This window comes from Balearica regulorum, chromosome 7 (genome assembly GCF_011004875.1).
Source record: "Balearica regulorum gibbericeps isolate bBalReg1 chromosome 7, bBalReg1.pri, whole genome shotgun sequence".
Lineage (NCBI taxonomy): Eukaryota > Metazoa > Chordata > Aves > Gruiformes > Gruidae > Balearica > Balearica regulorum.
In genome coordinates this window covers 14,110,780-14,125,122 of record NC_046190.1, presented here as the reverse complement: position 1 = coordinate 14,125,122, position 14,343 = coordinate 14,110,780, and the positions used below count along the sequence as shown (strand labels likewise).

General features: G+C 42.8%; 1 protein-coding gene across 7 annotated transcripts in view; it reads right to left on the bottom strand.

Annotated features, from left to right (window-relative positions):
• Positions 1 to 569: 569 nt before the first annotated feature.
• The window catches only part of SH3PXD2A (SH3 and PX domains 2A), a 269,997-nt gene continuing 256,223 nt past the window's right edge, over positions 570 to 14,343 (bottom strand). For all 7 annotated transcript variants that reach the window (XM_075757990.1, XM_075757991.1, XM_075757988.1 and 4 more), the window contains one exon: positions 570 to 14,340. In XM_075757990.1, the coding sequence (XP_075614105.1) occupies positions 12,445 to 14,340 (1,896 nt within the window). In that variant the 3' untranslated portion in view covers positions 570 to 12,444. The remainder of the gene's footprint in view (positions 14,341 to 14,343) is intronic.

The following is a 14,343-nucleotide window of genomic DNA, read 5'->3' as shown; positions in this document are numbered from 1 at the left end:
CTGCTTCGCACAGTGAAGAACTACGTGTTGAGACGTTTGGGGCCTCCAACCTTCAAAGTCAGTTAAGAGGAGTCAGCAGGGCCCAGCAACTTTGCAGGATCAGACCTTAATATCCTGTGTGCAAGCCTGCACGCAAGGGTGTTAAGGGCTCATCCCAACTTGCAGAGGAACCCTTTAATCACAAAACCAAAGGGACACTCACGTAAAAGGATGCTTTTCTTATTTTGGATCCGATGCTACAACCCTCTCCAAAAAACGTCCTGATGAAGTACTTTAAGACCTTGCTCAACACAGACAAAAGGCCTTCATGTTTGAGGGCAGAGGTGAGCAGTCCATAAAACTTTGCGGATTAGCAGAGACACAAAAAATACAGCATACAACAACCACACCTCAGGACCAGGGGACAAGAGAAGCTCCTTTATCCAGTTAAGCCTAAGCCGAAATTTGCAGTTCCATGTACCTGTAAGTTCTAAGTTATTCTGGGAAAGCTAAATTCAGTGGTTTGACAGACACAGGTGGAATTAAAACAGTACTGAAAAAACTGAAAAAATAAACCAACTGGATCACAATTAAAAAGGTCAAAAATTTATTTTTCCTTAGGGCGTAAGAGGCAGTGTAAACAAAATACAAACAAAATAGCACAAGTCAATTCTTACAGTCTGCAAGCATTTGAAGATAGAGTACCCTTTTCCCACCTCCCCCCAGAACACTGCAAGCCTGCTCAAATGTTAACAAGCAACAATTCCAGACCCTGAAGATCCAGTGAGTTTTGCCATGTCCCAAGCCAGGACTAAATTTCTCATGTAAGGAGGACACTGCATCTGTTTTATCAAACAATTAAAAAAAAAAGTCCAACAAAATATAAATATTACAGACAAGGATCAGATTTAGCACCACCTTTGGTCCAAGCAATCAATGAACTGGGAGATGACAGGTACAGTCTGTTTAGCAAGTCCTTTCTGCCTGAGTCTTTGAAAACATTAAAGGTTCACATTGCAAGAACTTGTAGTAACTCTGAGAAAACAGCCCTCAGACTCTGGCAGTCCCTCATAACCTCCCCTGGTCCTGCACACACGGGGAGGAGAGCATCATCGTTGTGCAGCAGCACACACTGCCAGCAAACAGCACTCAAAGCACCTGGCAGAGCTGAGCTCGGCCCTGTGGGATGCAGCAAACACTGTGCAAAGGGCCTGATCCTGCTTCAGCCCGGCAGAGCTCTGACTTGGGGCACGGCTGGAGAACAGGAAGGGCAGTGACAGTGTGCATCCTGAATTTCCCTTTCCACCCTCCAAAGCCCAGCAGACTGCAGCACCTGCGTGCTGATGTCTGGAAGGAGCTGAAGTTACCCAAATGCAATTTATTTCAGCATATCTGGAACACAAAAATCAGGAGCTCTTTTATTGAGCATAATTTACCCCAAGTCCTTTTTAGGCTCATCTTTTCCAATACACACATGCCTGTCACAGATGCATGGCTATGAATTTTTGCAGAGAGGTGTCTATACCCAGTTGCTGTGCCACAGCACTAGCGTGGGCCAGGGCACAGTCACAAGGATCTGTGACAATCCTAGGAAAAAAATTAAGTTCATAAAGCACCTGGCAATATTTTACATTTATTGCAACTCCCTCCTCTACAAATGTCCAGAACCTCAATTTGTCTTTTCCTCCAGGAGTTTTTGAGCAGCCTTAATTAACCATTATTAAATGCTGTTCAATTCCAAGATACCACCAGCTCTAATAAATGCTTAAAGAGAAATGCCAAGATCTACTTTTAGGCACAGCAATGTGAAGTTTTTGCTCTGCATCTTCACATGCACAATTGCCTGAGACAATTTGTGTTTCTCACTTCCTGTTGAATGACCCATGCAGAGTTTTCACCTTTATAGGCACAGACATGATTAAAATCCCCAAGCAAACATTTGTTTAACTTCACTGCTTCAGAATGTGCTGCTTTAGTGAAATCCCCCAAACCTCAATTGCTTTACATTGTTTTGCAGTTCTCCGAGCAAGCACTTGGGCACGGCATGTGGCTGTTTAGCAGTCGTGGAGAAGGGAGCCCCGTGTGTGCAGCCCCTCTCCCACACAGGGCAGCAAAACCCTGACCCAGTCACCCGTGCCTGTGAGATGAGCAGACACAGGCTGATCTGCTGATATTCAACGCCCATTTTACTGCACTTGGCCTATGACGTAACTATGAGCACTGAAAACATTCTGGACAGGGCACTAAAGTCAAGTAAAGTCTGCAAAGTCTGGATTAGAGGGAAGGTGCTTTGCACAACTGTTTCCCCACCACTGCTGACAGATCTAGAGCAATGAAAACATTGTGCTAGGATCATTTCATTAATTCTCATGGGGACAGAAATGCACTTCTACTGTCCCAGTCACAGAACCAGGCCCACAGTACCGTATGTATCAGCTAAATAGTCACAGGTCCCCAGGTGTTCTGTGCTGAAGCTTGAAGGACATTTCTACAGCATCATTTGGCAAAAAGGAAAGCTATGTTTTCCCCATTGATAATGCATCTTTTGTCTTGGCCTGTAGAGAAGTTACTCATCTTTGTTAACTAGTACTCTAATCTGTATCAAATCTACCACGGTTACATGCAGACTCAAGGACCAGTCACAAAAAGGTCTTCTGTTGTGTGATGGTTCACACAGATTTGGGCATCTGACCCCTCATTAACAATGACTCTTGCCATCAATGACAGAAAGTACTATTAAGTGCAAAAAAAAAAAAAAAAAAAAGGTCATTTTTCTGGGTTTCAATTTTACTGGGATGATTGAGAAAGACAAAATTTTGCCTGTCGTGCACATGATTTCCTTTTCTAGGAAAACATCTCAGAGACCCAAGCACAACTGGACCCTTGCAGGAGCTGTTCACTGTACAAACAGTTTTATCCAGCTGGTCACCATTTTGAGTTCATTAAACAAAAACTGGACAATGCATGAGGCTGCAGTTACTATTTCTGTCTCTAGCTCACATTTGCTATAGGTACATTAAGGAGTGATGCTGTCAATGTCAAAATACTTGTCAGCTCTGAAAGAATCAATACTTAGCCAAAAGCTTTAACATCTGCATGATAAACAATATTCACTCCACTACCTTCAGTGGAGCTGGATGAGAGGCCATAACAAAATATGGTCCAAAGCTGTTACCACAAAAAAGGGTTTCCCCAGACTCATTTTATTCCTCTCTTGGCTTAACTTGCAACCCAAAACAAACTGAATGGACTCCTGCCCATAAACTCTCTTAAAAATAATAATAATTAAAAAAAAGCTCTCACTTATTCCTTCTCATATTATACTGCATCAGAAACCACACCAACTTCTAGACCTTTTCCCAAGCAGAACAGACAGAATGGTTCCCATGTTAAAAAGAAAACAAACAAACAAACAAAGACAAAAAAGTGTCACCAACTTGACCACACACACTAAGACCAGCCACACATTTCTCTATCTCTGGTCACCGACATACTCTCCCAAGCTCCCACCAGGTACATTCCCACCAGCTAACCACTAGAAAATGGAGCACTACACCAACACAGAAATGACAACAGAATCTAATATCCAAGGTCACATTAAGAACATCAATCAGCCAGGAAATCAACTGCAAAACCTCACTTAGACCAAGCCTAGATAGATTTTTTTTTTTTTTTTTGGTCAAATACAAACTTGGGTCAGCAAAACCCACAGGCACTTCCAGTCCAGACATGTGCAATTGCTCTGCTAATGGAGATAAGCACAACTGCTCAAACAGATTTCAGTCTTCATTCAACAACAGGCTTAGGCTCCCAATAACTGACTACCCACCATTTCCAGAGTCAATTAGGGCTAATTAATAGCTCTGGAAACAGCTATGGATGTACACGTCCAGGTGAGCTGCTTTCAACACCCACCTTGAGTTATCTGCATCTGAACTTTAGCTTAAGCAGCAATCAAACTGCTGGCAAGACTTCTCCTGGCAGGAAATTTGATATTGAGTCTTAACTGAGGAGGCTCATCTGTTTGATTCTCCCCAAACACTGCCAGTAGAGTAACAAGCACTGCTGTCTGCAATTAAATCTGCAATAAAGGAACAGCACTGATGTAATGTCACATTAGCCAGACAGCAGAAACACACCTACTCTGTAAACTATTGACTCTGCAAATACTCAGTTTGGATCCTCAGTACAGAAAAGTCATTGTAATGCTACATGCACTTTGCTTTTGTAATACTCCAGGTTTGAACTCACCATGAGCAAGTCTTTTCAGCAAGCCTATTCGGCATGCTGCAGAAAAATTGTTCCTAGAGACTGGAAACAATTATAACTTCTCCCCTTCTCCTCTACGAAAATCCAAGACAGGAAATTGCTAAGTCAGCTATTCACCAAAATATTTCATTTTTTAAAATGTTTATTTTTAATTCACTTTTTATTTTTTCCAGTTTACTAATTGTTACAGGCTAAGTTCCAGTGACTGCACTATTCTCTTCTGTTCCGCTTCTAGGGGACAGAAACAAACTGAATTTGGATGCTCAGGGGGACCTAGATTCAGAACAGAATTTGATGCTCCCCCAATCTAAACCCCAAAAGTGATGATGGGATTTTGTTTATTTATTACTACTTCCCTGGTGACCCAGAAGCAGTTCAAGAACAAGCCCTCAAACAACAGAAGAACTGTTTGCACAAAGAAAGCTGCTGTGTTGCTTGATTTCAGACATCAAATACAGAGTCACTAGTACAGCTTTGAAGGGGAATATCTGGAGAAGCTCGAAATATTTATTTTAATAGTAAATGTTATGCTTTGAAAATTTTCCTACAGTGCCAAGTGATTCTCCCTCCCCTCTGTTTTTCTCCTCCACCAAGCAGGGACCAAGACAGACAGGTACCATTGTAACCAAATAACCCTGAGCAAAAGGAAAACATCACTAAACCCAACATTTTTCCAGAAGTACCACTAGCACAGGGTTGTTTCACAGAGGGCCAATACGGGCAGACCTGAAACAGCCACTCTTGCCCGCTTCATCAGCCGAACCTTGGTATATGCAAACTCTCAGACACAAACTGCCTCAACTACAACAAACACGTAACCCATGTTTGTCTTCCTTTGGTGGACCATTAGCTTCAGGATACAGATTGTTACAGTATATCACGGAGTGAAAAAACTCAACTTTTCTCAATAATGAAAAATCCTAACACAGAGCAGTGTTGTATTGAAACCATCTATACAGAGAAAACACCTGCAGTGTCAGACCCAATAATTTATGGCTGCCTTAGAAACATCTTTTTCCTCATATTTTATCTCTCCCCTGCCAATATAGTTATCTTTCATTTCTTTCCAAATTATCAACATAGTTCCCATTATTTTGATTCAGTAACAAACAGGAGTCTCAACTCAGGACAGTAGTGGCTTATGCTGACAAGAACAGGTCTGTAAAACGCCAGTGTGAATCTTTAAACCAAATTTATTTATTAAAAAACAAACATAAAACAAAAAAAAAATTGCACTCTCCAACTAGAATCAATGCTACCTTGATGCAAGAACAAATGAAGCACATTGTTAATGGGACCAGCCCAGCCCTGGTATTATAAAATGGGAGAAACTAATTTGTTCTGCCTACGCCAGTCAGGTCCGCACGCGGTGCGGCTTTTGCTCCAGGAATAGCAGTGGAGCCCTAGCCCTGATGTGAGGGCACCCAAGAAAAAAAAGATTCCCTTGTTCCACCCTTGGCAATTCACACACACCCCACAAAACTGACACCCCAAAGTAGAGTTATGGGTGACTTTTTACAGACATCTGTGTTTTGCTCCAAGTTGAGTCCAAGATGGAGGACGAAAAGCAGCAATAGCAACCTACATCCCAACCCAAAGTCAACTGACTGTGGGGGCTTTTGGATCCAGCCCTACATACAGTACTTTATTGAAAATTATACACACACAACAGACATGACTACTGAGCAGCACAGAGGGAGAAAAAGAGAAATACAAGCATGGGGCAGAGCTAGCAGAGGCCATCAAACAGTTCAAGTGTGCAGACACATTCCCCATGCACCGCTGCATTGGTGGTCCCTGCTTCTATCAAGCAACTAAAAGCAAGTGAAAATAAAATAACTTACACAAACATTTGCTCTCAGATCATCAATTTGGTACTGTTGGCAGCTATCAAACACTGCATTTATACACAGCGCTTTGCTACGTGGCTAAAGAGCATCTGAAGTTGCCAGAGAAGGAGCCGCCAGTGATGGGAAGCCACCAGCAAATAGCAGCAAAGCTCCAGTTGGTTTTAAAAAGCTGCAAGACCTGCAGGGAAGTGGATCATGGCATGGCAGCACCAAGGCCCAGCTGTCCTGTGCACCCTTTGGAGGTGTAGGAACCAAGGGCACAGTGCTTGCTTTTGCTGAGAACAGTCCATGCTGAGCGCCCGCAAGGCGCTTTGCTCCACTGCAGGTCTTCTGTCAGCATAACTCTACTGATGCTCATGGACTTCTTGCCAGTTTAGACAAGAGCACATGGAAGAATTAAGTTGGCTCCTTAAAACCAGATTCATTTGTAAAGTATTAGAGGTTTTCCAAAATCATGTAATTGATACTATTTCAGTACAGCTGCAGAACTCAGTTTTTGTTTGAGTGCAAAGGGCTCTGGTAATATTAAGGCTTTTTGACAAACTTAAGAACAGCAGGACAAAAATTAAGCAGAAAGCTGAGGTACACCCCCTCTCCAGGGACATGAACTAGAGCCACAGGAGATGTACTTCCCAGAGCTCAGAGCTCAAATGCTCTGGCTTTCACATTTCTCTGGCATCTTATGAAAACAGTCCAGTTTTTCAAAGGTAGTAGATTTTGCTGCTACCTGGAAAGTCACATTATTTTGGACAGATGGAAATTCTCCTTTCATTCAAATAGAATTTAAGACAAAAACTCTTTTGAGGAGCCAAGTTTCTGCCCAGCTTTATTTTGGACCTGAGAGATCAGCCTTTGCAAGCCAAGAAATATGAAATCAATACCCAAATCAGCTGTGAACTAACCCAGATAAAATGGGGACTTTTTTTCTTAGGTTAACAGTAAAGAAAGAAAAGAAATAAGGACTTGTAAAAATATTCCCATAGCTCTTGCAATAAATACAAGTAACAATACAGTATCAAAACTTGGGACTGCACCAGCAGGATTATTTTCCCTTCTGAAGTTATCATGGATTCTGAAGCACAGCAGAGGACATAACCAGCAGAGACATACCAGAAGACAGTATCATGCATGGATGACAGAGTGTTTCAAGCACAGCTCAGAAGTCCTGTGTTGATAAGGATGTTAATACACATTCTATACATAATCCTGGCAACATGCTGCATAATCCTTGTATTTTCAGTGACAGGTGATGCTTTTTTATGAAAAGCAGCCGTTCCCACCCCAAGCCACCCCAGCTATCAGTCCCTACCTACTCAAGGGTCCTGTTTTTGTCCAGCTGCCCCCTCCCCTGCATTTCCCCTTTCCCCTAAGAGTGCATTAATAGAGAATTGCAAACATTTCACACTGCACGTTCCACTCCAAGTCCTGGATGAGGGGCCTGTTTATTCTATGAATATTGCACTTATCCACTCATTGGATTTGTTTTTTTCTCAAGAATGCAGAGTATTTGGGAAAAAATAAAAACAAATAGTAGGATACAACACAGGAAAATATGAGTTATTAACAAGCTAGCTATGAAGATCTAAAATTAAATAGTACTAGTTCTATTCTGTTAATACTAGTAATATGAAAATAATGAATGCTTTATCAAATTCCCTTGGTTTTCATATAAGATAAAAGCAGTAACTTTCTTTTTAACTGAGGAAAGCAATGGATATATATTACAATAAAATACGATTCGTTAAGATCTGAAAAGTGATGAAAACAATTATATAATGCCTTCGTCAAACTTTATAGCATCATAACGGAAGGAGTCTTTGGGGTGCGTATCCACAAGGGCCAAATCCATTTTTAGTTATACCCGCGCAGATGTGAAATTCCATTTTTAAGAGTCTAACTGTGAGCCAATTTCAATCCTTCATTATTGTGTATTTGCTATTACTGTACATATCGATTTAAAAACTTCCTGTCGACACATCAGTTAAGTATCCCGACACACGCCCATGGTATCTTTTATATCTTGAAAAGTTAGGCTTGCAAAGGACTGGTACATATGACTACACCCACCCATTGCAAGGTGTGAGTGCGAAAACAATTAACAGGAATTGCCTCCCACAGAGAACGGCTGCTAACAAAAACATATTACTCTTGCTGTTATGAGAAAGTGTTTTGAAAGGGGAGACAAGGGAAACCAGCAATTAAACTTTTCAGGCATTATATAAACCTCAATAACGAACTCAGAAGTGCTCATTATTATTAAAGTTGCAGTATACAGCAAGATACAATTTTCACATTCTTAAATTTTGTTCTCTGGCGTTGGAGTTTGGATTTTCTGCTGGTCCAAATTCAAGACTTTTTGGAAAGCACGGACAGCGGGTGAGAGCAACGCCGTGACAGCAGCGGCCTCTTCCCCCGGAGGAGGGCCCCCTTCAGCTGCAAATGGCTTTGCCCAAGCCCTGCAGAGCTCTTCCTCTTAACAATCTGGTTCAAGAATAAACCAGAAAAAGAGAAATTTAGACAGTACAATTGATTTCTGCATTGAGTGTTCACTGAGGTGTACGTTACATTTAAATATTGTTCTTGATCCAGTGTCAGTTTTGACAAATTTAGTAAATAAAGCTTAAGGCGACATTAACATTTTAGAAAAGAGCTAAAACATTTCTAGCACTACATTGTCTTCTGAGGCACCCTGCCAGGTTTTCCTGCCCTGCAGTCAGCTTTTCTGATTTAGCTTAAGGCCTTTCACTCTGTTTCACAGCTAACAGTGGAAAGAACTTGCTATTTTGGGCATCAGTGGAGCTGACCAAAACTAGCTGCTCGCTGATGGAAAAAATAATTCTTTTCCTTGTATCTCAGTTGAAAGAATCAAAAAAAGAGATCAGTGAGAGATGCTGTGACAATGGTAAGGTGTGAAGGGGAAAAACTGCATTGGGGGGGAATTTGCTTTAGAAGTGCCCTTTTAAGCACAAGCAGTCAAACTAGCCACCCAGTAAGTGTAAGATCAAATTGAAGCTTTCCCACCAGGCACAAAGTCCGGCGTGCCAGGCAGTGGCCCACATTCATTTCTAGCATCAAGTAGGTCATCTGCACCCCATCCTTTTTGCTGGCACAGGTAGGGGCAGAGGGAGGAAGGAGGCCACGAGTGTGGCTTTGTAGCCCATCTACCAGTTCTGGCCTCTCCTCAGGGGGCCGTGGAGCCTTTGAGGTGGGATAAAGGAGCAACTGAGCCACGGGTACTGGGCTGCTGCTTGAGAAAACCCTGGCAGTACTGCAGGCACCCTGGCCCAGTGTCATCCCCTGCACCACCTGGAGCTTGGCAAACCACCTCTCTCCAAAAGCCAGAGCTGGAGAAGTGAGCCAGTGAGGTGGAAAGGGAGCTGTGGAAGAGACTGACCTCTGATACAGAGCTGGTCCATGTTTCACAGGCAGATCCTGAAGCCCTCACACTAACTAGAGCCTTGCAGCAATCCTGCATCCACTGGGCACCAGCCTCATGCAAGGCACGCAGCAGCCAGGCACCACAATCGTCTGCCAAAAATGGCTTTGTCACCCCAAACCCTGCAAGGCCTCCTGCATTTCAGAGGTGCTCTTGGCTTGGCTTTGCTGGATGCAAGTGTGATTATTTATAGTAGTCCAGACTCTCCCATCTGCATGCTGCTTTCCTCTCCCTGGGTAGAGACTCCCGTCACGCTGCACCGTACTCAGAGAATTCAGTGGCTCAATGCAGAATGTCTGGGAGCTGTGCTTTTACATCCCCCCAAAGAGATGGCCTAGTGGGAATGTCTTTAAACAAAACTTTAGAATATTTTAAATAATAAGTTAATTCTTAATAAATATGTGCTTCAAGAAAATGATAATTATATACTGCACCTTTAAATAATGCACTTAGTTCTCTGCATTGGCTTCCATTTTGGTTTCTTTTATTGTTAAAGTGCATTAATTCAAAATAATGAACCACTTCCGCATCATTATTGTTAAAATAAATCATAACAACATTAATACGAGTCACTAAGTCACTACTATTAGTACTGCAGTCTAGCAGATAACTCTATGTATTGCTCTATTTAATACTGTCCAGCAGAAGAATATAATACTTCTATTATAATCTCACAACAGCTCCAGCAGTCTTTTATGGCTGCTACCATATTAGTACAAGTAAAAATGGGGAGAAGTATGAGAGACAGGGCCACAATGCCTCAGATACACATCCAGTAAGATGTAGCTAACTGGATATATACACATATATTATATGGCAAGACATTAAGGTACAAAGAGGACCCTGCACACTGTGGCACGAGCTGTTGTGCAGATACACCTCCTTCTCCTGCCACCACAACTGAAAGGGATCCCAACCAAAACACCCTCCCTCCCCACTTGGATACAGAGAGCTGCTCAAACCACAGCGCTGTTGGTAGCCAGTTGTGGCACCTGGATATTGTTTTAGTTACCAAAAGGACATCAGTCAGGTTAGCTGTAGGCAACTCTCTCAGTGTTACCATGGAAATTAAGAAAAACCCCAAACCACAAAAACAAAGACAAGAACGATATACAAATTGTGTAGGTTTTTTTTGACAAACATGCCCAGTAACATATGATATTCTTGTACTATTTTACTCAGCCCCTTGATCCCAGGTATTTTAAAGTCTGTATAATCTTTACCTTCCAAGCCAAATCACTATGAAGCTCTAGCAGTAAAAAGGGCATGTATCATTTTGTGTAAGCCAGTAGTGAAATGGTCTGCCCCTTCCCCCTTAAAACAGATTTACCATGCTGCCTACTATTTAAAGGAACTAGATATGGATCTTGAGTGATTAACAAGGCCATTTAAAAAAAAAAAAAGTATGACTTTCTCAAGTACCGTAGGGATTTAGCCAAGGATGTTTACAGTACAAGAGTTGGCTACCTCAACAGTAACTCCATATTCCAAGCCTATTCCAATAGATGCTTCTTCCGTTTCCCATCACACTACCCCACCGTGTGCAACATTTCAAAGCACGAGTGAAGAAAGTCAAACAGAAATGGAACTAGAAGAGGCAGCTTCCCGGTTAGATGCATTCTAACTGCTTTGATATTAAATCTCTGAGCCTGAGAAGCCCAGGCACACTCTCCAGTACAAATGTACTTTTTGGATTCAAGTGGGAACAGAAACACATATTTGGCTCTTACTTCAGTTTTAAGTCTCTTCTGGTAAAATAAGACAAAAAAGTAAACCCAGAATGCACAGAAGAGACAAAAAAACAAAAACACAGAAAAAACAATTCCCCAAAAATATACAAATTAAGGATGTGCAGACTGAGTTTGATGGCTTCCCCCCCATTGTAAACACTGATGTTGCAGAAGGTTACGGCTATTTCTAACTAATACCTTGGTGGGCCCGGCCAGCAGTCAGCACACTTAGATTCGGACCAGATCGCAAAAACGGAAGTAACACATTAGACAGCTTTGTCTTCAGTGTCTTAAGGGACTTTTGTACATTTTGATATTATGACAAATTTTGAGAAAGCCAATTCTGGGAAGAGAATCAACCAGGATTGCCTGGCAGGAGTCAGGCACAGAACCAAATACAGAGCCTACAAAGTATTCAACGTGCTTAAGCATGGGGTTTGTAGGTTTGTTTTCACAAGCACCAGCAGGCATCACTGCCCTAGAACACCTGAAATCCCAACTCAAAGAACAAGACAGAACAAAAGGAAACAAAAAAACCCCAACTGACACCACCTGATTGCCTTTTCCGGTGAGTTAGCAGTAACAAGAAAACACAGCTGAAGTCAGAGACCAAATCCCTCCGCAATGAAAAGGCTCCAACTCTGGATCAACCAACTGTTGAGAACAGTAAAAAAGTGAACGAACATCTCCAAAGGATCAGAGTCCCTCTGTGTTTCAGAAACTCCCATTCACTTCTCACTGTAAGTTGTGGAAACGCATCCAAAACTCTTGGGTATTCCACATACAGACAAGAATTAGGAGAAAGGGAGCCAAGATTGTAAAACAGTTTGGCACAAAACTCCTCAAGTAGATGCACGTGTATTTCTCTCTCACAAAAGGCACGCATTTGGTTTCCTATCAATAATGGGAAAGATGGGATGTCATACCCTGTTACACATACAAGATTATTAACAACTTCACAAAAAGGCATTTGACTATGCTGCATCTTCCTCATAGTTCCTTACGACACGTTAACCCCACAAACCTCTTCAGAACATGGCAGATTTGTCCTCAGCATAGACTCCTTTGTCCCTTTGTACAAACTGGAGCACAGGGAAACATCTTTTTGTGTAGTAATTGTTTTTTCCACATGTACACAGCAGGAACAGTATAAATTAGGGAGGTTAAAGATATTGCAATATTAGTTCTTTTTCTCTAAGTAATTTGAGGGGACCCAGCCTTTGAATGGCTTCACACCATTCATGATCTGGCAGTACCACCAGCCATTTGGGTTCCTTTCGAGGACCTCCATGCAGACACCTTCCTGAAACCCTGCAGTCTCCTCATCCCCTTCATAGTCTGCAATGGAAACATAGATGTCCTTGAGATTGTTGTGGATGAACTGGGATTTCTCAATGGGCTTCGGCCTGACTGTGGATACAGGAATCCCATTCCTCTGGGTGGGGAGGTTGGAGGTGGTCTCCAAGCCCTCCGTACCCGACCGCTCAGGCTGCTTTCCCTTTGTGTCACCAGGCTGCGACCGTGCATTGCTGAAGGAGGAATTCCGACGGACGGTCCTAAGATGATCTGTAGTTGTTAAAGACTCATTTCTGCGCAAGGAGCATGACAGGTTGTTATCCTTTGGTGGTGGAGACACAAACACTGACTGTGGCCGGACAGCAATTTGCCTCACACCATTCCTCATTTTGACTGGCCCTGACGTTTTTGAAAAACCACCAGGAGGTTTGCTTGGGATGGGTGGCGTTGCACGTTTGCTCTGGTTGATGGTGTTCAAAGCCTGAACCCTCTTCTCTATCTTCTCTAAACTGTTTGACTTGTTTTCATTTTTCCTGTTCCTGGCAAATGAGGCATCAGTCTCTGCTGATGTGGTTTCTCGCTGGTTATCAGGAAGAGCCAAATAATGGGAAGGAGCCCAGCCTTCCATGTCTCCGTATTTCAGGTACCACCACCCACTGGCTTGCTTTTCCAGCACTTCCACTTCTACTCCTGCTGGGAAGCAAATTTCAGAATCCTGTACCTTTTGGTATGAGTCAGTGGTCACATAGAAACATCTGGAGTCATTTTCTTGCTCAGTTTTGGCTGGATGGCTAGAGCAGAAAATGCCATGAGAAGGAGCTGTAATGAGATCAGCTGAGCTCCTCCTAACAGGATCATCTTGGTTGTCAGAAGCTGTGTTTGGGGGGCTCTCGGACTCTTCACTTCTTGAACCTTTAAGTCCACCTCTGAGTTGCCCGGTTGGCCGCAGCTGACGCCTTAAAGTGCTAATATCCATCTTTTCCTGGCTCTGAGAATCTGCCTTGTTCAGGAAGGGTTTGGGCCTAACGATTGGCTTTGCTCGAATGGAAGGACTCTGGCCAGGTTCCTTCTTCATGCCTGTCCTCGGCACGCTACGTAAGCCAACATCTGAAGCTGACCTTGGTTTTGTCTCCTCACTCCTGGAATAATGACATTTTCCAAGATCGGGCTGGATGTTTTTGTCTGTCTTGAGCTTCACAAGTGATGATTTAGGAGAGCTAGAACATGGAGAATTCCTTCTGATCAAGGACACAGAGGAGCTTTTCTGAGAATCAGAGTCTCCACTACATTCCTTATTGGACAAAGCATCTTCCACATAACGCCTGAATCCCTCATTCTCATAGATGGTCTCTTCTTCGTGAGTAACATCTTCTGAAGACTCTCCTACCTTGAACTTTGCTTTCTGAAGTGATGACACGGGAGAAGGCTTGAGGGGCTGAAACAGTCGTTTTTCAGGAGTGCCTTCTTCACGATGACTTTCACTCACTTCACACTCCGAGTCGAAGCCAAAGGCAGGCACATCATACTCAGGTTCTTCATATTTGAGCTTGTGAGGAGAGTCCTGAGTATCTCCTGAAGACATCGTTCCAGGAGCTGTTCCCTCTTCAGAGTCTTTTGGTTTACTGGGAGGTGCTGGGGGAGGAACTTTTGGACGGGTTAAAGTACTGGTTCTTCTGTTTAAATTCGGCTTCTTCCTCTTGTCAATGTAAGACGCTGGAGCCCATCCTTCCTTCTCTCCAATCTGCACATACCACCAGCCGCCAGAATTCTTTTCTATAACCTA